The sequence below is a fragment of the Panthera tigris genome, chromosome C1, assembly GCF_018350195.1.
Source record: "Panthera tigris isolate Pti1 chromosome C1, P.tigris_Pti1_mat1.1, whole genome shotgun sequence".
NCBI lineage: Eukaryota > Metazoa > Chordata > Mammalia > Carnivora > Felidae > Panthera > Panthera tigris.
In genome coordinates this window covers 54,368,118-54,391,564 of record NC_056667.1, presented here as the reverse complement: position 1 = coordinate 54,391,564, position 23,447 = coordinate 54,368,118, and the positions used below count along the sequence as shown (strand labels likewise).

General features: G+C 39.9%; 1 protein-coding gene across 4 annotated transcripts in view; it reads right to left on the bottom strand.

Moving 5' to 3' along the window:
* The window catches only part of PDE4B (phosphodiesterase 4B), a 434,617-nt gene that overhangs the window by 10,289 nt on the left and 400,881 nt on the right, over positions 1–23,447 (bottom strand). For all 4 annotated transcript variants that reach the window (XM_042997497.1, XM_042997498.1, XM_042997501.1 and 1 more), the window contains 2 exons: positions 7,137–7,230; positions 1,174–1,352 (listed from right to left, as the gene is read on the bottom strand). In XM_042997497.1, coding sequence (XP_042853431.1) covers positions 1,174–1,352; positions 7,137–7,230 — 273 coding nt within the window. The remainder of the gene's footprint in view (positions 1–1,173; positions 1,353–7,136; positions 7,231–23,447) is intronic.

Here is a 23,447-nt window from a genome sequence, read left to right as displayed (position 1 = left end):
TAAGTCTTCAGAGTGTCTATTTAGAGTATTCTAGTTGCATGAAGATTTGAAGATGGAATGGCCTAGGAGGTTGGGTGCCCTCTACATTTTAGTTACATGTTTCTGTATATTTTTTCAGAAAAAGGACAGTGTGTGTCTAATTTACAGATTTAGTTGTTGACCTGTATTTGCCACATCAGTTCTCAACCAAGCTGTATTCAGAGGTAGCTGCAAGTGGCTAGAAGTCCCTCTGGCTCCATTTCCCTGTCTCTCCTCTTCACTGATCACTGGCCCATTAGTAACAGCTAAAAAACGATCTCAGGGGAACTGCTTTGCCCTTTGGTTATTATCACAAAGGGCCAGGTACGGGAGAGTCAGCTGCTAGAATGTGCAGAAGTTAACCCGACTTTAATGTAAAAGGTCATGAAAAACGCCAACCGCGGATTATTCCATCTTAGAGCTCTTGGGCTACACATAGACCTGGGAGAAACATTATTCAGTCCTGTGTTGTGGGATTATCCCAAGATTATGATTAAAGGAGTAATTTATTCCATTCTGAATTCTTGCCCGGAATAAGGGATCCAGGCTCTCCCCGGGGGCTTGCCCCAGTGTGAGATCAACCTTGCTGTAATGGTATCTCTCAGAAAGTCTCACTGAATGTCTGTTTGCTCACAGCAAGGTCATCGCCTAGTGTCACAAGGCCAAGATGAGCTTGGGGTCACCTTAGGCGCCCCACTGGGGGACGGGTGAATTCTTTCTGTGCCTTCCTCCACAGTGGGGTTTGGGCTCTGAGTCAGTGCTATCAATCTTTCTCATTTCTTCTCTGGCTCTGCCAATCAGTGCAGATTCTTTAACTAGTCCTTGGCATATAGTTCTGGATCTGTCCTCTGGGACAATTCAATCCTGTCTGCGGCCTCCCTATGGATTCTCCCTGTGTGTCTTCGGTAGGATTCTCATTCATGAGGAACTTCCATTTACAAATCCAGCTCAGAATTAAAAAAATAAAAGGTCCTTTGTTGTAGAAAAAGGGTCTTGAATTAGGTGCCCAGCAATGGACAAAGAGGCCACACCAGCCTTCTTATTGTCCAATTTAATAACAAAGCCAACATGATCACTGCTGTTTTCTAGTAGATAGTTTTGGGCAGCCGCCTGCTGGAGAGCAGAGAACTACATACACCCCCAGCTCATGCATACCTTGGCCAGATGATCTTCATTTTCTGTGTTGACTCCAAAGCGTGAGATGCTTGTATTGTTTAAGCTTGAACTGTGCATCAGTTTTTTCACTCCGCTTATCTGCGTCATGAGCTGTTGCTTTTTCTTTTTCTCTCTGTCCTTCTGGGTGGGTGATGGAATCTCCACATCATTCTGCTTGTCTGCAACAAAGGGAGACAGTTTTCAGCCCACGTGTGCCAATGAGAACCCACTACAATATGCAAAATAACTTCTAATGTCCTGTAATGGATTTTACATCTTATAAAGGACTGCCATACATTATCTCACTTGATCTCCAGGACAATCCGTCAGGTGGATGGGGAAAATAGAATTTTTTGCTCCATTTTATTGCTAAGAAAACTGAGGCCTAGAGGAGCTAAATAAATTGAGCAGTGGCAGAGGCAGGACTCAATCCCATACCTTCTATTTGTAGTGTAATTTAGAATTATACTTCTATATTTTCAAGGGAGGTCATCAGTATTTATATGTCAATTTTTTAAGTAAATAACTTACATGTTTGTATAATAGAAAAGGTTCATGCAGCCAAACTCAGGTGCATAAAAACTTTATGTTCTGCTCATTTGATTATATTTGTATTAATTTTTTTAATTTAAAAAACCCACACAACTTTAACTGGATATGACATCATTTCAGCGTAGATGAGCAGTATATAAGTGAGGTAAACAAATGGTTTGTAATCTTCAAATAAATATGCTAAACATTGGCTTATTACACCACCATTTGAGGTTTAGAGGAAAACTATATCAGTTTTACTTCCTGCTTTATTTGTATTCATTCTACTAATTAATAATAAACAATGCCTCTCCTTTATAACAGACATTAGATTTATTAAAATATTTATGCTTGTTAAATATTTATGCTGACCTCATTTAATCATTAAAAAAAATTCTGCTACAACAAGGTAATAGCAGAGGAAGGATTAGCGACGAAAACATCTACCTTCCTATAGAGGTTCTTTCCTCTATTTCATGCTATTAAAAGTATCAGCAACCGAATATTCCATTTCACTTCACAGGGGCCTTTATCCTGAGTACTTCCAAAAAATGCACAAATTCTTTCAGGCCACAGGGATGCTTGTGTGTGCACTGAGGCAGTAATTTATTAAATTGCTTCAACAGCTACTTCATTGAACTAAATGACACCCTGTGGCTGAAAGAGTTAATGCAGCTTTCCCAAGGTCCTGCATCCATCTCTGCTTGTTACAGTAAAAATGAGGACAAAGACAACTTCTCTATTTGAAAATGACATGGTTCCAGATGGCATGCTGGGACCCAGACTATTTGCTTTCAACTCTTGCAAGATGATGGCATAGTCACATGTTTTCCCCAGAGACCTCTGCCTGCTTCCAGGGCCCCGTGGACAACTCATCAAAGCAAAGCAAGCACAGGGAGACAGAAGCAGTGCCATGGACGCATCAACACCGGGAGCAGAGGTATTCTCTGTCCCTAGTGTCCCCTTATTATCTTCAGATGCCAGAAGCTCCTAGACTCATCTGTCCATGACTTTTGCCTAGGCAAGAATTTTAGTGGTCATTTCAGTTGGTTTAGGGGTTTCCAACCTGGTTCAGCATCAGAAGCACCCAGGGAACTTTAGAAAAATATGAGCCCCACCCAGTCCTACTGAATTAGTATTTTTAAAAAGGCTTCCTAAGTGACACTGACGATCAGAGCCAGGTTTGGGAACCAATAATAATCCCACACCCTCACTTTTCAGATGAAGTCAGCAATCTGCCCAAGCTCAAAGGGCAATTTATTCAACAGATATTTATTTTGCAATTACTCAGTTCCAGACACAGTGACTTAATAGCATACATGGAACCCAGGCCCTGAGGTTCCTGTTACAAATTTCTTTCTGGTCTCACAATCTCTGGCAAAAAACCCACTATATATCATATTATTCTTGACATTACTTTTCTCTCTGTCACTTCACTCCTAATAATTACTACTTCTTGCTAGAACGAAAGGCCACAATAGCCCGTGCCTTTCCCGACGACAGTGCTTTGCCATTCCTCATGTCTGATTAAAGAGACTGTTAGATTCCCCTATGCTGCTGCAGATGTAAAAAGCTCTAGTGGGACCGGCAGCTTTCCCCTGTGTTAACTAAAGATTCCTTGCAGCAGCCAGTAATTGAGCTGAACCACTACTGTGTCTGGAACATTACAATAAAGAAGAAAGTCATTATTCACAGATAGCACCAACTTGACACTAATGGGTGTTTCCCTGTACAGGCACTGGGACAACTGACAGGCTTCCCTATTCCTATTCTGAATTCCTCTGTTAAAAGCTTAGCCGGTGTAATGTAGAAATAACCTGAAACACAGACTTAAAGAATCGCCATAAACACAGTGAATTTACACTTACAGAACAGTTAGAATACAGTGGAGAAATAGCGGATAAGCATAAAACAAATAAAAAAAAAACAACAGATGCAAAAAATGGTCATGTCAAAACTCTGCTAATGGCATAACTGGAGGTGTTTTTCTTATTAGAGCACAGCATTTAATCATGCAAAATTTCTATATTCTTTTCCTTGCATCGTTGAAATTCCATGTTCTACTCTTTGAGACACAGTAGGGGATTTAAAAGAATGACTTTTCTCTGTTTGTAAAAATATTTACTAAATTATAATATCATATCTAGATATCTTGCTTTACCTATGCTTCCTCCCTGTAGTTCCTGTCTCACTTCCTCTCACTTCTCCAAGCAACCTGGAGCTCATGATCCTATAAGCATCAGTAAGTACCTGGTTGGAAAATGGACTTTTGCTGCCTTCCAACTCCTCCATCTAGACACCGTCCTTTAGATGGAAACAGCACAAGTTTCACAGATCACTGGAGTAAGGGATCCCCTCCTTCCCAGATGATGCATTTTAATGTTCAATGACTCTTACTGTAATAATGCTCTTTAATTTTCACTTAAAGCGCTAAGGTCTTCTCATATTTTGCTAAGATGGTTGCCGTGCTCTGATAAGACCCTCTTATATTACTGGGAACTGTTAATAAACATATTTTATTTTTTAGGTCCAACAATCTTGATTCCTACAGACTGTTCTCCAAAAGAATATACCTATTATGTAAATGCCCTTAAACGTGATGGTCTGAGTTCCTAACAGCCTTCTTTCCTAGTTAAAGAAGTGACAGGGTATTTAGGTCTGGGAGTCAAGGGGGCAAAGCCTTAGCTCTGGCTCAGGAAGAGAATAGCCAGGTAATCTTGACTAGGTTCCTTTGCCCTTCTGAGCCCGCTTTCTCTCTAGTAAAATGGGGGAATTGGACGACAAGGCCATGAGGGTCCTTTGCGGATCTGACAGTTTACAAAGAAAGATGCATTCATGCTTCTTCTCCAGGGACATTCACCCACAAGACAGGATTCAGAGTTCCATGTCTTGCATTTGCAGTTTGGAAGCAAGTCTGGTTTGTTTGCTTTTCGGGATTGTCAAATTGCAAGCCTACAGTCTATTACAGAGAATCCAGACTGCCAGGTATGTCTTAACAGAACTGAAAGACTCAGTCTGTAGCACAGTCCTAGAATGGTAGAGTTGGAAGGGATCTGGATGCCATCTATTCCAGTGCTCCCATTGTAAGATGAGGCAAATAATGTATCTTTGTTTATATGACTGATTTTTTTTTCCCTATATTTTCCCAAGAATATTTAAATTTTTAATCTGTCTGGTCTGTTTGATCAGGTCTACTTTGCACACACACACACACACACCTTCCTAAGGCTGAGTCTATAAGAATTGAGATTCTAACACCTTCCCCAACAACTTGTTCTTGATAATTTAATTTTTTGGACTAATGAGAAGCAAAAATTGCTTTTCCTCAACAGATGTGCCAAATGGCAAATGAAATATTCAAGAGAGAGTTGACCTTTGCCTGTTCTTGAGACACACAATGTTGATCCTGAGAGCTCATCTTTAATATCTTATCAGCTTTCTCACTTAATAGCCTACGATGATAAGAAAGATTAGTATGCTAAACAATTCTTGCCTTCCTTGGCAAGCTGATGGTGAAAGGGACTACAAGTGTAAGACAGCTGCCTCTGCACAGTCTCGGATGACAAAGGGCTCATGCCACCTTATTCCAGTCCTGAGAGTCTCTTCTGAGAAGACAGATAAGCCCTGGCATTCTATTTTTTTTTTAAGTTTTTTAATGTTTATTTATTTTTGAGAGAGAGGGAGACAGAGACAGAGACAGAGCGTGAGCGGGGGAGGGACAGAGAGAGAGGGAGACACAGACACAGAATCCGAAGCAGGCTGCAGCCTCTGAGCTGTCAGCACAGAGACAGACCGACACAGGGCTCGAACTCACAAACCATGAGATCATGACTTGAGCCGAAGTCGGATGCTTAACCAACTGAGCCACCCAGGCACCCCAGCTTTGGCATTTTAAAATGCAATGTTTATGAGCACAAAAATGAGTTCTTGCACTAATCAAGATTTTCTTCTTCTCTCCCATAGTCATTAACCTGGAGAATGTACGACTGTAACTGGGTGTTGCACAGAGCAGAGCACATTTGAAATGGACAGTGGAGGATGACTGTCTTCAAAGGAATGAAGGGGGTTAATGCATAAGAAAAGGATCAGTATATAGCACTTTGTGTTCAGTTAGATGCTAGGTCTCCTTGGAGCTGGGATATATGAAAATTCTTCTCCTTTGTTCCCTGACCAAAGTGTTGTAACCGCAGCTGGAGAGAACCAGGTGCCGAAGGCACCCACATACTGGAAACAGTTGGAAAAGCACTTGTTAATCGTGCCTCTGCCCGTCCGCTGCAGAGCACTGCCCTGAGCTCTGCACTGGGCTGATCAGAGATTGATTGGCTGACAGCAGAAACTGCTCTGGCATTAGAGAAACAGGACTGAGTTTTTTTTTTTTTTTAAATAAAACCAGAAGAGGTGTGTGTTCCCATAAGGCCCCAAAGCAAATGTTCATGGATTTAATGATGTGTAGCTATGCCAAAAAGAAGGGAGGTGTGATGTTCAGCTGTAAGAATGGGTCATTTCCCTGCATAGTGGAGTTCGGTAAAGGAGCATAATTCAGCAGTATTTGAAAGTCAACAGAATCAGAATCTAGATGCTATCCATTTACCTTGAAGGACAGATTCGCCTATCCCACATATCTTTATTAAAGAAAAAAGTAATCCAAATACGGTCACTATATCACCATACAATAGAATGGCTTTAAACATGAGCTCAGAAATCCCTAGTATCACACAGGATGCCTGACAGTAGTTGAGGATCTTTGATGCAAATCTTTTCTGTCAGTGTCATGAGTTAAATACCAGCAATGTGACAACAGAGCACAATAGATCAAAACATCAGATTGGGAAGATAAGGATGCAGCTTGCAGAAAGCCAAATCTTTCAGAGATGTGAACATTCTTTTCTTTCCATTTATCTTTATGAAATAACTCAGCAAAGCAATAGTCAAATTATTTCCAAAGCTTATTCCTCTGGGCCAAATCACCACACAGCTATTCTCCAACCACATCTCTTACAAACCACCTAAGAGGAAATCTTTTGCTCAAAGCCCACTTATTGGCAGAATTTAAAGAATACCATGTCAAAAGAGCCAATAGGGTGGCCCCTCAGATTTAGATGACTGAACACCCGCCCCCACCCCACCTTTCAGATGTCTTGGCCATGATGGAAGGGGGTGGGTGGATAAGGGGTGACCTGAGGTTCAAAGAAATACAATTAGCCTATAATAACCTTCTGTCTTTGATGGGTATTTTCAATCTTTTCTTCTGTTTGTAACATCTTTCTGCTAGTTTTTTTTAACCTTAAATGTTGTCCTTAGTTCTTACTGAAAATGGCTTTTTCTGTAACTTCACCCCATTCCAGACTCACACAGGGATGTCACTGATGGGTTGCAGAGATTAATACTGAAAAATCTCAATTACGAAACAGGTTTCCCAGTTAATATCTTACCTAAGAAAGTATTTGAAATGTATTCAGAAACCTGGTTCCCTGATCGGCTCATCTCTGAGAGGTGTGTCAGCTCCCGGTTCAGCATTCTCTTGAACTGTGTGAAGAAGAAAAATGTGTTAACCACCTAAAAAAAAAGCAAATGATCACTTCAGATATTTTCAACTTTACTAAGAACCAAGAGATTGGAGGAGCAGGTATCATTAAATAAATGATACTGTTTCTGCAAAGTACAAAGCCTCCTTAATGTGAAATCATTCCAACGTCACCTTAGGGAAAAGAGGTTTTCTTAAGATTTGTTAGAATTAACATCTGATTTCTTTTGAAGACGCAAACGTAGGAAAAGGGATTTTAATAGAAGTCATGATAATTTCACTTGAAAATGTAACAACTTTTAAAATATATTTATTGGAAATTAACTCGAAAATACCATGTGAGAGGAGATATATGTAAAAAGTTTAGGAGACAACTGAGGAAAAAAAGATGCATCCTTTACAAATAGAGCTGCATAAAGAGAATAGAATTAAAATACAGCACAGTCTATTTACATACAATGTAATATAACATGCTATTATTTTACACTAAGCAGCCTCAGTGGGCTCAGTGACAACACAAATGAAATCATGACAGATGTTTGCTACTTCACAGAAAGCGTACAGATGTAAATGTTTCACATTCTATCAAAGACACATAACAGAATCAAATTAACCCACCTTGATGTAACCCCAAGATACAGATAACAAATAGTTTGCCTCAGGCATTTTGGAAAGCTCTCCTCGCCACAATCCACAAATCCCTTGGAAAGAATTCACTGTTCTGAGAGAGCAGTCCCGAGAAAGGATGGGGAAAGCCTTGCAGGTTCAGTGGTAAAACAATCAAAGCTTATAAAAGACAAAGTCTCCAAAATTTAGGGCATTTCCTAATCCAAACAAAGCCCATCTTCACACTCCATTCTTACAAGAAGCCTACGCTCCCTGCTTCTTTCCTGGCAGAGAGAGTAATGAAATCAGGAATTGCACGAAGGAGCAAGAGCCTGTCTAAATGTATTCAGCTGGCTGGTTTGCAGCCCTTATGAATTATGAATAGTCCTGGTGGCCGAAGGGGTTTCCACTCTAGATTAGTCCTGCTCAGCTGAACTCTGCAAGGAAGGAGCAATTCTTCTTTCCTGTGGGGTTGCCAGACTGGGAAACACAGCCATCTTTTAAAAAGGAGAAGATTAAAATGGAGGAAGCCCCATGAATATTTAAGTAAATCCGAAGTCCCTACCCTCCCCCATTTCAACTAGGTGTTCTTAACCCTCTCTCCACTGCAGAGACCGCCCTCTCTGCACTCAGCCACTCTAACGTTTTCAAAGTGATGGTGCATTGGATTCATTTACTTCCTAAACATTTTTTAAAAACTGAGAACAGGTTAGAACTGTGGCTGTCTTCAGACTAGGCTTTCAGAACACAAGTACTTTTTTAAAAGCTAGCTTTTTGGAGGATTTTTTGCACACCAACAGTGTATGCCGATGCATTCAGCCTTCTTTCACAATCAAACAGGAATAGAATTCACGCACTTCATTTAAAAAATCATTTGCAGAATGCCATTTTCTCCACTGCATCAGCTCACTAATATGCATATTAGATTGCATTCGACAAATGAATTAAACACATTTCACCTTTTCAATCTAGGATCTGGAATGTGTTAGGAAACGTAAGCTATCATTTGCTGCAGGCATGGTGAATTTTTTTGGGTTATGAATGACTATGCTGTTTTGGTATTTTAGTGTTAAACATCTTCTAATTCATGTTAGAAATATCTAGGAGTTAAATTAATTTTCATTTCATTCTAGCAATCTAGGACATGTTGAGAAAGTCATTCCCTTCCTGTAGACTCTCTCAATCTCTCTCTCTCCCTCCCTCCCTCCCTTCCTCCTCCGCCCCCTTTCCCGTGTCAGCATTAGACAGCACAGGCTAGAGGAAAGTCTAAGACCGGAGCCCTAATGCAGTGAGCTTCCTAGGCCCATCCCACCCCCCTTCTTCTCCCTCCTGTTACCCCACCCTTGGACTCCCAGAAGTTCAAGTACAGCATGTTAAAGCAATAGCAAAGCACCATGGCAACAGCCCCCACACGCAATTGGCTCTCTTTCCTGTGAGGCATTCTCCTTTCAAATGAGCATCCTGCACCAACAATGGCTTTACTTCAAGCATCCAAGCCCCTGTCATGCCACTGCCTGTGCCCAGGAGACCCAGCCTTTCTAGCTGAAGGCAACGCAGCTTAGCATTGTTGCCTCCCGGCCCACCGCACTCCGCTTTGTCCTCAAAGAGGTTCTGGGGAGCCCTGCTTGCGTATGTGTGTTTTCCCACGATACAATATGTTAGTAACAATAACCAGGGATCCCTGGGTCAATGGTCTCAGCCAGTGTATTTTAGCTACTGAACCTCTATGCAGTTTTGAACGCCAGGTGAATTGTGTAAGTTCTAAGCTATTTATTTTTTTAAGACATACCTACTTGGTCATTATGGCCTCTCATTTTTACTTCTCAAAAGTCAGGCACTTACACTAAAGACTTAGAAGCTGGAAAAGGCAGGATTCTATGCTCTGATTAAGCAGCTAAGTTCTGGCAAAGGAGGAAACTTAACTTGAAGCACTGTAAAAATATCTTGAAAAAAAAGCACATAGACAGATGATTCCTTTAACTATATCTCTGCATAAGACTTAGCCAAATGTAACATTCAAACACCCCATCCTCATTTTGGTTCCTTTGGCCTGTGAAATACTTAGGAAGATTTTAGACTCAATCACATTTGTACTAGATCAAACAAAACCATTTTATCATGTATTAGATAAATATTTATTGAACATCTGAAACATACCAGGCAAAGCATTAAAGATAGAGCGGTAAAAAAAAAAAAAAAAAAAAAGGGAGGGGGAAACCCCTTTTAATGCTTTTAATGAACTTCTATCCTAGTAGAAATAGTCAGATGAAGTAAGGCATGTGAGTTAACCACAACAGTTAACAGTCTGGACAGAGAGGGGCTGGTTCTTTATTAGTCATATTGGCTCCTTAGCTCAGAATATAGAAGCAGGTAGAAATTCAATAATAAAAGTCTCAGAAGGGAAAAACTTTTCTCCTTCCTCTCTTTCTTTGACCTTCCATTGCCACAAAATCCTGTTAGGATATACTGCCATTCAGGCTCAGTGTGGGGGCAGGGAAGTGCCTCTCAGCTACAGGGCTGAGAATAAGCCAAACTCCTCACCTTTCCTGTATTGCTTAGGGAAGGAGTAAGCTACAGAAGAAGCGAGAGATGAATATCACCTCCCTCCTTCTCATGCTTACAGATGGCCAATGCCACCAAAAACAAAGTCGTCCTGAGGTAACCATAAAACACATTAACTCGATGAAGTACGCAAATGGAGGTCACGCCGGGTCAGAAGCTGACCCAGTCCTAAAATGTTGCTTAGCAACAACCTGTGGTTTTCCTCCTCCATAAGGGAGGGCCCAACCACACTGACTAAGGCGATCATCGCTCTCATCAAAAAGCATTTATGACGAGCCCACTTATGTTGGGCTCTGTATAAACTAAGAAAGGCAGACCTGGCCTTCAAGGAGCAGACAGGGCTATCTTTTACATTCTAATAAGGTAGAGGACAATTAGAATGGTTTGTGCTGGCCTGTGTGATGAAACACACCAAGGAGTAGAGTGGGATATGAACTGTGCTTGAGATACACAGGCCGAGGAGACAGTTGGAGAATTTGGCTTAGTTGGGTTTTCAGGGTCAGACTCCCATATGAAGGCTATTTCTGTTGAGCCAGAGACAGCCACAATGTAGTACACAAATCCTTTCATTCTTAGCTCTCTTAACAGTCCTGTGAAGTCACTTCACCTCTCATACATAAAATGAAAATGATGCATGGTTTTCGGCCCTCAGCCTTTCAATCCGAACCTGTCATGATTCTACGATAAGTTCTGTGGCAGCCTCCCACAGTCTGGACACGATACTTACCAGCAACTGATATTTCCCAGAAAATAAAACTCTCTCAACACTACTGAGAAAAACAACCCAAATTGGAAATGCTTCAGTCTGTAAGAATAAGTCACCAGCAACAGAAAAGAAGCATTTCTCATGCCTCCAGAGTTTGATACTCTAAGACTCTTGGAATCTCCCTGTCTACTTAGCGAGTTGTGTGTTCCGCCCAGATAGGAAGGTAAAACAGCTATACTGAGTGAAACTGTCCCAAGCAGTTACAGGATTGAAAGGGAATGGACATTATTTACTTTGTCAAATGCAGTAGAGAAATCCACAAACAGGAGTGCACTATGTCAAAGATAAATGTGTCTTTACTACCTAATGTACACAGATCCTATTTTTCTGTTAAGAATCTGCCTTCACAAGAAAACCCTGTTAAAGCCTACCTAGAAATAATGTCCCCAGAGGAAATGGCTAGAGCCCCTTTTGAGCACAGACAAGCAGTTTGTGAATGGACCCTTAGTAACACAAATTCCTCCAAGGCCTCCTAAAGCTTACGCCCAACACTAGATTTGCGAACACCGCTAGAAATTGCAATTATTTTTTGAAAATGGAAAAAGATATTATTCTCTGTAAGTGATTTAATCTTGCTTGCCTAGGATATATCTTCTTTATAAAATCAAAGGTGAATGTTTTCAAATAGGCTACCTTTCAGAGTGGGAAGTTATTTAAAATACATAATAGCAAAGGCTGAAATTCAATTACACTTGATAGGAACATTTTGTTTTATGAGTTTAATTTTTGATTTCACTTCAGTGCTACATACGGAGGTTCTTTTCTACTCAGCCATTTTTTTTTTTTGTGGAATGATGGAACATTTGATCACTTTTCTATATTTTTCACGAGTGTTCTGGTTTGAGCTTTGTGCAGAGATCCACAGGCAACCTAGGAGCTCTCTTGGTAAAGAGTTTTTCGTTACACTAATTGCACAGGAGGCTTAATGTAGAAGGATCTCAGAGATTCACCCCAGTTCTAAAACTTGGTGGTTTTATGTTTGTAAGACATAAATTCGGAAGAGTAAGAACACCAGGGGCTAGTATCAAGCACATGGAAGAGCTACTTTTAAGACTAATCTGGGCTTGCCAGGGGGGGTGGGGGTGACCTGAGTTTCACTGAGGAGTGAATCTTGAGTGATCCAATCTATCTTCAGCCTATCAAAAACTAGGTAAACAGGCACCTTCCTCTTATTGATAACCTCACGCTGAAGTCTGAAGGTGAAAACTGTGTGGATTAAAAAAAAAAAAAGAAAAAAAGAAAAAAAAAAGAGCCAAAGAGAGGAAGACTGCTCCAGCAGTTCCCCTGTGGGTGGCCGTCTACGCAGGAGCCCATCTGTGAGACAGGCGCCTTATTGTGTGGGACCTTCCTGTTTTTGCAGTATGAAACAACTACCAAAGTCATTAAAGTCACAATGACTTTATTAGGGACTAAATTTTGACTCACATTTTACACTCTGTTAGTCACAACTTAATCAGAGTTCCCGGGCATCAGGAAAGCAAGGGGGCTGAAAATTCCTCCTCAGAATGCTAGCGGTGGTAGAGGAAGTTGCAACCGCAGCACACAGTTCAGTGAAATGTGCAAGTAAGGAGGGCTCCGGTCTCTGTGCAAGATAAACTGAGTTTTGGGGGGGCTCAGGTTGTTTTCAGTGATGGACACAGTTTCTTTAGTTATAAAATGGCTACCTTCTAGGAGCCATTTTAGTTCAACCTTGCTTTCTTCATACCCCTAATTTTACATGCAAAGAAGACCCAAAGAAGTGAAGAATTCTAATTTCTAAGCACCTATACTTTCCTTTACCAAATCTGATGTAAACAAAAGGCAGGGATAGAGCGTACTTTCTGTGGAACCCTTTATCAAACTCACAATTTCCACAGTTCTTAACATTTCAGATTATCTGACAGTAAGCATCTCATCTCCTGTCTCCTTTTTTATCTTTCCCTCTCTATCATCCGTTTGAAACGTGATGTCACAGTTTCTTTAATGGCCTGTCTGTCTTATTTGAGAGGCAAATGGAATTGAACTGAGTGAATAGGTAATAGGGTTCAGGATGGAAGAACATGCCATTCATTGTCCACTAACATCTACTAAAATAGAAACTACAGTTCCATGGTGGGCCATCCCAGAAGACAAGCGCTGCCGTGCCAATATTCTGGAGCAAACCCTCAGTACACCAGGGGATAACGTTAGGTTATTCTAACTGTCCCTGTGCCACATCAGAAAGAAATCCATCTAAACATACTAGAATTGAGTGATTCTCTTCTTCACTGCCCAGGGGTGTAGTGAACCATAGAAATATGTAATGAAAAACAAGCATGAACATCTCTAGGATATTCTGCAACAAAACATTGGCATTTATCATGAAGCTAAAATTGAATAAATTCTACTTGCTGGTTAAAGGACAAGTATCTGCTCCAGTGACATTTAAAATTAAAAAAAAAAAATTTTTTTTAAGTTTCTTTATTTTTGACAGAGACAGAGTGTGAGCATGAGTTGGGGAGGGGCAGAGAGACAGAGAGGGAGACAGAGAATCTGAAGCAGGCTCCAGGCTCCAAGCTGTCAGCACAGAGGCCAACGCGGGGCTCAAACTCACGAACTGTGAGATCATGACCTGGGCCGAAGTCGGACGCTTAACCGACTGAGCCACCCAGGCGCCCCTGCTCCAGTGACATTTTAAAAGAAGGACAAACCATTAGTGCTTTCATACATTGAATTGACAAAAACTCAGTGAGAATTTAAATACAATACTTTACAACTTGACAGCAGGGCTTGAACGGCCCTCAAAATTATTAAGTGTTTCTTCCTACCTATTTATCCTCTTTGCTGCTGTCCGTTTTTCCTGGAATTTCTGAAAACATTTTAAGAGGAGATATGGTATACACTATTGGGACACTAAAAAATGGACCTCTTCTATACCCAAAGTAATTCCCATAAGAATGTTTAGAGAAATTTCCCATGACTTAACATTCTCTTAATTCTTAAAGCTGCTGCAGTGACACAATTAAATAGACAAAAGACACTATTAAAGACATATTTAAATTTTAGGTAAACTTTTTTTTTTTTTTTTTTAGTATAAGTGTGTTCTAGATATTGCAGGTCCCAAATATCCCATAAAGAGACTGGATTTCAAAATTATATACCCTGTCAGGTGTAGAGGTATTGTATATTTTTAGATAATTTAAAATGTTCAAACTTGTTCTTTTTGACAGAGGTCTTTCCTTCTGGTAAGAAACACAGCAACACTGCATCTGTTATTGGAGCTTCACAACTGCATTTTATATATTTGACCCTTACCTTTTAATCTGGCTAATAATGGAAATAGACCAAAAAAAAGATACTTTGGCAAATTTGGGCGTTGGCCTGACAAAAGATAGCAAAGGCCTTTCTTTAACAGATGACAAAAATCCTTGCAGCAACTAAGAAAAATCAAGGAATCAAAGTACACTATTTAGTTACCCTTTTGTTTTTGCATTTAAGCTGTCTACAATTTTTTTTTCTCTGCATAATGGCTAATATTTAACCTCAAGCTTCTAAAGCAAGTTCTAAGGCCATGGGAGCGTTAATGTGATTCCAAAGCAGATGACTAAGGTTTCTGTTGAACCATTTCACAGCAAGAAGTTCTATAACTTACTATACTTTTAAAATTAGAAAACTTACCATAGGTCACCATCCAGTCTAGTGTCCTCTACTGACTAGCAGAAAACAGGACCTTCATATCTGACTTGAAAGCCAGTGACACAGAACAGGAAAATTGCCCCCCAAACATGTGCTTTCTTTTTATAACTCCATAGGTATTGGTCATGATTCTCTTTAAGAATTGATACCCACTTTTACTGGACCATCTCCTGGCTTGTTTAAAATTCTGCACTATGTATAACCTTATTAGAATTCCCAATACTTTTGCAGCCACAAAAATCTACCCTAGCTGGTTTTTGAGATTACTCCTCTAATCCTTTAAATACATCATGTGGCATATATTGTGTTTTAAATTAATTATATTGATTTCAGCTAACTATGGTCACATACCCTTTGAGATAAAAGACAATGTGATGCTTCAAAGCCTGCTGTGGAAATCATTACTTCTGGGTTAACAACTTCCCAGGGCTGGGACAGGCCTCCAGTCTGGAAATTTCCAGGATCACCTCTAGGGACCATCGAATAAATAAAGGAAATCCATGGGCTACACAGACACATCATTTCATTCCCTGAATAAATGATCAGTTTTGGCATTTTGGTAATCCCTACAATAGGCTCTGCATTTGCGAACTGAGAAGAATGTGCCACAGGTGGGAGACTTGAACATAATTTTGAACTATATAAAGGATAAAAACGGTGGTCGTAAACTAATTTTATTCTATAAAAATTTTTATCACACATTTCATTTTCTTATTATTAGCTACCACAATTTAAAAGCGATGGATGAGTGCTTTGCACAACAGTGCACCCCCAAATATATAGTTTGCCACTTCATGGAAGGCTTATAAAAGTCGTCTCAGAGTTGGATGTGTAGGTCATACACACGATGTAGAGGGGGTTCTGATTACAGCTGGCCTTACCAGGGAGGTCTAACAGCATAAACAGGCCTCTAACAGCAAACTCAACATCTTACTAGCATGCCATACAATCAGCTGAGCATCCAGCTGAGTCTGGAAATAAAATCCCAGTCTGAGAAACGTGGCAAGTCATTGAGTCAGAGACTAAGTTTTTCCAGCTTAAAAATGGAAGGTTAGAAATTAAACATGTAAAGCGATTGGCAAAGTGTCTGCAGCACTTGTGCTTGATTCCACAGGGTTTATACTTGAAGTTGATGTTTTGTTTCTCAGTTTTGTCTCTGAATTTTAAAAGAATCTGAGCTTATGGGACGTTCTTCGCATGGGTTTGGATTTGGGCGGAGCTTTCAGCCAGCTCTGCGGCATCTCAACCCTTCTCTTGTTGTTGACAGAGGCTGGTGTAATTAACTACACAATTCCCACAACACACTACTGCAGGTGTGATGCAGCGCTATGTCATATTGATTACATGACACACAAGTTACTCATAGAAGTTCTGGCTCTCTGGGTGACACTTTGATTATTCATCAGTCTAAGGAGTGTAAACCAGAATTGCCACAAAGATAGATGAAGCCTGTCGAATGAAACTATAACTCAAAATGGCCTTGTGTTAAAACTCTAGCTTTAAAAAATACATATATATTCTGAGATGTCCTGCTGTGGCCAACTCTATCCATTCATGATTCCATGATGTAGCCAATTTCCTCAAATTAAGTTTGGAACTGTTCAAATACTGACAAAAACCATGAATGGCCACAAGTTGCCTCGTGTAATGATAACGGCACCAAATATTCATTTTGCTCAATTGCTACAGTGGAGGTCAGTCTACTAACACATCTGAATTAATTGAATATGTGGCTGGGATAGCAGTGAGAGCAGTATCAGCAATATGTCAGAAAACACAACCAGACGATGACAGAATGACTAAGCTGCTATACTCCAGACACAACAGATATGCGGAGAGGCTGAGTTTCAGACACAACACGTGTTCATAGATATGTTCTGAGCTGCACATGCATTGCCTGTCTCCGAAGGGCTTAGATTCTTGGCCACAGGATGTAGCCTTTTCAAGAGAAAGGTAGACCAAATACCCCAACACCGAGCCACATAACAGCCAAGGCGTGCGTCATATTTCTGTTCACAAAGAAACAGCATTTGGCCCTGATGACTTTGTTCTCTGTTGTCTGACTTTGAGTTTGGGAGAAGGCTTGGGGGCAAGAGTTTGCTGCGTCTGACGGTACTTTGAAGAGTCACTGTAAACCAGATTGGGTGGGGGGGGGTTCTCATTCAGCTGAACAATTAGCAAAATGAATTGGGCATGGCAAGCAACACCGTGTTTGTGCAACAGGAAACAGGATGGCTGGGTTCTAATGGATTTGCCGCTAACAACATACGTGCTTCTGGACAAATTAGATTAAGTTTCTGAGCCTCATGCAAACGATACTTGTTTGAATGCCTACCATGTGCCTAGAGCCATTTTAAATCCGGGAACTACAATAGTGAACAACGTAGACACAATTCATGTCACCAAAAACCTTGTAGTCTAAGGGAGGAGAGGAGTAAAAGCTAAGTTCCACAACAAAAACTAAAAATCATAAACTGTGATAGCAAATTGTAAAACCAAAAAGGTACTGAGTTCAGATAATTAGAGAAGTTCTCTCCAAAGAAATTACATCTACATCTATGCTGAGGTCTAAAAAACAAGAAGGGACCTTGACTGAGTTCTAGCTTCAAAAGTCTATGATTACATAGACTTGGTTTTGTTACCAAGCCATATAAGAATATAATAAATTACCCTGTGGATTTCCCTTTAATTTTTATTTTGTAATTTATTTTTTTTAATGTTTATTTATTTTTGAAAAAGAGAGAGACAGAGTGTGAGTATGGGAGGAACAGAGAGAGAGGGAGACACAGAATCTGAAGCAGGCTCCAGGCTCTGAGCTGTCAGCACAGAGCCCGATGCAGGGCTCTAACCCGCGATCCATGAGATCATGACCTGACCCGAAGTTGGACGCTTAACTGATGGAGCCACCCAGGCGCCCCTCCTTTAATTTGTATTTTTAAATCATCTGGCTTTGGAGCAAAAAGAAAAAGATTTGATTCTAGGCATCACCGGTTAGTAGCTGAAGGGCTTGGACAAATCAGTGACAAATCAGTCTTGCACCCTGCTTTCACACCGAAGTGAGGATATACGAATGCTTTCCTCCTGGTGAGCATCAGAATACGATAACATGGAGAGCTCTGTGTAAGCGGGAAAGCACTCTTCAGGTATGTCTCCTTACCTTGCTACCTTGGATCTGGCAACACAAAAATAACAGAGAGCTATACACTTGGAGAAAGTGGCCGTTTATTTAATGCTCTATCCTGGTACCATAGGGAACTCTGAGAGCAAATATGCTTTAAAGTGAAGGAATGGACCTAAAAAATCCCCACAAAATGCCCCTTAACTAATGTTTCCTCAGGCAGAATCAGAGTTCTCTGGGCAAGCAGTCCTGGAGCTCAGGGCTAGATCTGAAAAGCAGTGATCAAAACAGAAAAATCTTTCCTGACTTCTTCTTCACTAATATCTCCTCTTCCTTTTTTTTTTTTTTCTTTTTTTTATGAGGAAGGTAGTCAGTCCCCAATCCCCATCGGAAAGATGAGGAAAAGAAGGCTGAGGCAGAATGAGCAGTGGCCCAGGTCACACATCTAGCTGAGGTTGAAATGGAGCTCTAAGAGCGGGAGGTATGCAGGCAGTAGGGAGCAGGATGGAGATCTTCCAGAGAGGGGCAGGGGCCTGTGCTGCCCCTTTTTTTCTGGGCACTGGAGATCAAACCATTCCCCCAAACCCTGCCTTTCAACAGTCTGCCAGAGTTCAACGTCAGATGACTTTCTTGTTTGCTTGACTTTGGCTAACATTGAAATCAACCTCCATCCTCGTGAGTGGGGTGGGGGGATGGGAGCACTGGGAATATGCCGGGGTGGGGGGCAGGGAGGGAAGAGTTGGCCAGAGAGCCAACAGTGTGCTTGGTACAATCTAGTGCTGTTGAACCTCAAAGGCACCTCCTGCTGTGAGTGTCCCTGAGCAGCCCGTCTTCTCTCCGGCCCTGGTCCTCACCCGCCATCCACAATCTCGTCCAGCACCAGGAAGGCTCTGTCCACGTTCTCCAGCATGTATGAGAAAGAGCTCCTATTTTACTTATTTTAACCCAATATATTATCTTACTTTAAAGAAAAAGAACCCATTCCTACCCAGGGGCTCATGTTTTTATTTATTTTTGGCAAGACTCTCTTATTTTAGGATTTACTAAAGGCTCTAAAAGCTCTTTCTTGAAAAGCAATATATGGTTTTCTAAGTTTGAAAATTTTTCTATGCCCCACCGACAATGCAGCATTAGACAATGACCTTATTTTAATATATTTTAATACCTTAAACATATAGGAGAGAATTAACAAAACAGTGTTTTTAATTATTGTAATCAAAATTAGATAAAGTTTTGAAATTAAATCATACTGATTTAGAAATATTTAACAAGTGTTACAATACAGCAAGGAAAAATTCAACGGCACCTCACCCTGTCGCAAACATAAATAGTGTACTGGACCTGTCCAAGAAAAACATACCCATCAGTAAATGCAGATATATTTAAGTCATTCTGACTCAATTACAGAAGGTAGCTGGCAGTAGCAGTCAAATGATTAGGGGCTGTGGCAGGAAAGGCACTATGCCCTTTCACCTGGCTACATGAGTAGGTTCTGGCTGATTAAACTGACCTGTCTGGGTGGTGAGTGGGACATCTAGAGTAGGTGCTGGAGGACAATCATTAGTGATCTATCTGCGTCCCTAGCTTCTCACAATCAAATGGGCCTGTAGGAGTATACTGGAAATTCATATTACCAGTAGATAGTCTAAGTATGTTCCATGAATTTAAATTTTTTGAAAATATGAAAAAAAAATTCATTTTGAATATACTGTGCCCACTAGTGACGTCATTACCTGTCCTCGTATCTATTAAAAGTCCTCATGTCAACAAATTTCTTAAATGACCAAATCAAGAAGAATTTGGGGGAGAGCTTTTTAAAACAAGAGAAACCCTAAATCGACTACCACCAATGAACAAAAGTCTTCATTAGTTTTTCCTCTTTTCTCCTAACCATTAAACAGAAATAGAGCTATGTCTCTTTGATACGTTTTAGTCCTACTACCATAAGCATAAATGGAGTCTCAAAAAATTCAAAACATGATTGTAGGCCTCAAGAGCCTGCAATCTGGAGTAAACATAAATAAAGCCTCAGAGAACTAAAATACTAACTACGATATTAACCAGTAAGTTAGGTAAGAGAATGATTTTAAAAAATCTGATCAAACCGATTTGGGCCAAGTTTCAAAAAAGAAAGCCACAAAGTGTGGCATGCCAGGAGTAGGCTCTTAGTACAGGCCTGATGATGTATTTGAGCCAAAGGGAAGTCTTCAAAGCAAAAGAATACCAAGAGAAGGATAAAGGTGCATATCTCTTCATTCTCAAGTTCTCATAAAACTCTTATTTGTATTCTTTTTTTTTTAATTTTTTTTAACGTTTATTTATTTTTGAGACAGAGAGAGACAGAACATGAACGGGGGAGGGTCAGAGAGAGAAGGAGGCACAGAATCCGAAACAGGCTCCAGGCTCTGAGCGGTCAGCACAGAGCCCGACGTGGGGCTCGAACTCACGGACCGCGAGATCATGGCCTGAGCTGAAGTTGGACGCTTAGCCGACTGAGCCACCCAGGCGCCCCCTTTTTTTTAAAAATTTTTTTTAACGTTTATTTTTATTTGTATTCTTAAGCCAGGTTTTCAATAGATGTTCTGATATCAAGTGTAGAGAGGAAGTTGGAAGTCCAGTTTCGATCAATAGGACCTACTTAAAACTTGAGTATCATTTCAATTATGTGAGGATAAAAATGTTAATCCTGGCTGCCTTTGTAAAATGAGATATTTTTCTGATAGTAAATAAATACATACATATACATATACACACATATATACACACAAACATATATAGGTATATACGTTGATAATATATACATACATTTTTTAAAGTTTAGTTATTTATTTTGAGAGAGAAGGAGAGAGAGAACGAAAGGGGGAGGGGCAGAGAGAAAGGCAGAGAGAGAGAGAAAAAATCCCAAGCAGGTTCTTCATTGTCAGCGCAGAGCCTGATGCAGGGCTCGAACTCACAAACTGAGATCGTGACCAGAGCCGAAGTCGGACACGTAAACTACAGAGCCACCCAGGCACCCCATACATATATATATATATATATATATATATATATATATATATATATATATATATATATTTTTTTTTTTTTTTTTTTTTTAAATTCAGAAATTAAAACAGCAAAAAGTGAAAAAAAAAATGCCAAGGGCACTTAAAGTAACTCATTTCAAATACTTCCTGCTAGACTTTGAGCACACAATTTTCAGGAATACTAATTTAGTTCTCTTTACTTGAAGTGAGTAAGACATGTATAGCTTTTACTCAAGAAAGGTAATGAGAAGGGCAATGAGAAGGTTAAAGATCAGTGGAAATGATAGAGGGAATGTCTCCCGCCTTAACTGCAATCAGCCTTTTGCTGCAGATGAACAGCAAACTGGATTTGTAATCAGACCTGTATATTACTACCTTAGTCTTCCATTAATTAACCTTACGACTCTGGAGAAGTCATGCCATAACGAAATTACCTTTCATTTAGATTGTGTTTTATATTTGCAAAGATCTGGAGTATATTAGATTATTTAGTCCTCATCTCTAAAATGAAGTCTTCAAAATCAATGATACCTTAGGTTCTCTTTTAGGCTTAAAGTTCTGGGATTTTGTTTAATCCAACCATGTGTGACTATAACTGGAAAGAATATATTTCAATCTTTTTTGGCTTGATTTATCAACTTTCACCATCCATACTGACCAAAGTCATTAAATAGTTGCCAAATTACCACTTCACCTTGCCCTGTCTAATCAGCTCTAGCACAGCCTATTTGGTTGAGTTGGAAAGATATTTTTATTCGATGATGACTTCTTACTGTTTTCTTTCCAAAACAACTCATTAAAATTTACCTCTTCAGATAGCAAATGACAAAACCTTACCCTAAATCTAAATTTTTTAAATTCATTTAATCACTTTTACGACCTGGTATCTGTACTCAAAGTTCATCTTTACAACTGCTGAAGGTTATAGCATTATGCACTATGCTGTTAGCAAAGAGTGAAGGAAACTTGGCCATTTAAAGTTTTAAAGGAATACTTTCAAGGTTGCCATACTTTGAACCACTAAAAAATATAAAACGGCAAAACTGAGCCATGAAGATGAAATTTATTTTCAATACGTTCACTAAACTTCAGTCTCTGAAGGCTTTAGGTTTCAGAAGTGGTATATTTTTAAGTTGCAAGTAATTAGCAGAAGGAAACACAGGACTGATGAGCAGAAATGCATGATTTATAGACTTTAAACTCTGCTCCATAAAAAGAAAAAGACTATCGGGTATTTCTTAAAGAGAAAAAGATTATCAGGCACTTCCCAAAACAGAAACAAAAGAAACAGAAGTTTTACTGTCTTCTTCATTTCTAAATAACTTAACAGTCCTTTCTTTGTGGAAACACTTGGCTACTTTAAAGTAAATCAAACAAAGGAAGTTACAGTAAAATATCCAGGAGACTAAACAGTTTGGCACCAGTTGAGGGAAACATCACGTACAAATGGGCAAGTCAGAGAGGGACTGACAGGTTCCTGAAAAATGCTAAGTGGAGAGATGTGCTGGGATGCACATCCACTATTGGCATAGTGCCTTCAAGAGCGTGAAATCTATTGACTGTGGCACAAGTCTGCCTGAGGATCTTTGGTTTGGCAAGTCCTGGCTTCCAGAATGCTGATGGATCTCCATTTGCTGAGCACACTCTTACTTAGACGTAAAGTGTTTTGGAAAAATAGCACAAGAGTAAGCTCCACCCCTGGCTTTTCTTTCATAGATAATAATGGCACTGATTTTGGAAGTTTTTCAGATTGGAACACATTCTATCTAAAAGAAAAAAAAAAGACACGGAAGAAGTATAAAAAGTGTGAAATAGACATTTATTCCGTTAATATATGTAATTCTATTTTTCAAAACTAGTGTTCTGGATTTATATGTGATACTCTAAATATAGTTATCTGATTTGTTTTTCATATAGAATGAAAGGCTCCCCTAAAATGATGTATTTATCAGATATTGATAATATAATGCTGTCTTATCAGCTAGCCTGAGGTGCAACAGGCAAAGGTAATGTGCCCTCACTTCATTTCTGCTTTATTTTTAAGGATTTGATCATGTGGGGACTTTCAAATGAATTAGCAGAAAGACTGGGGTACATGGACTGGAACTCAATGAAGGAAATGGTTCTGTAAATATCAGTGCAGAAATATTTAAGTTAAGCAAAATAGATTAAAAATCAAACTTATTTCAAAGCACTACATTTTCAAAATCTTTGATTTGTTAAGTTTTCAAAGAGTAAAACTTAGAACACGCAATACACTCTCAATAATGATATGGTTGATAATGTTGGTGTTTGGAGCTGACAGCCAAGAAAGAATTCTTGAGATGTCTTCAGCGCAGAAAGGTGGTTTTATTAAAGCATGGGGACAGGACCCGTGGGCAGAAAGAGCTGCACTGGGGTTGTGAAGAGTGACGGATTGTATACTTTTAGGCTGGGAGGCGGGTAGCGATAGTGTAAGTCTCTTAAGGTATTTTGGAAGCAATGTTT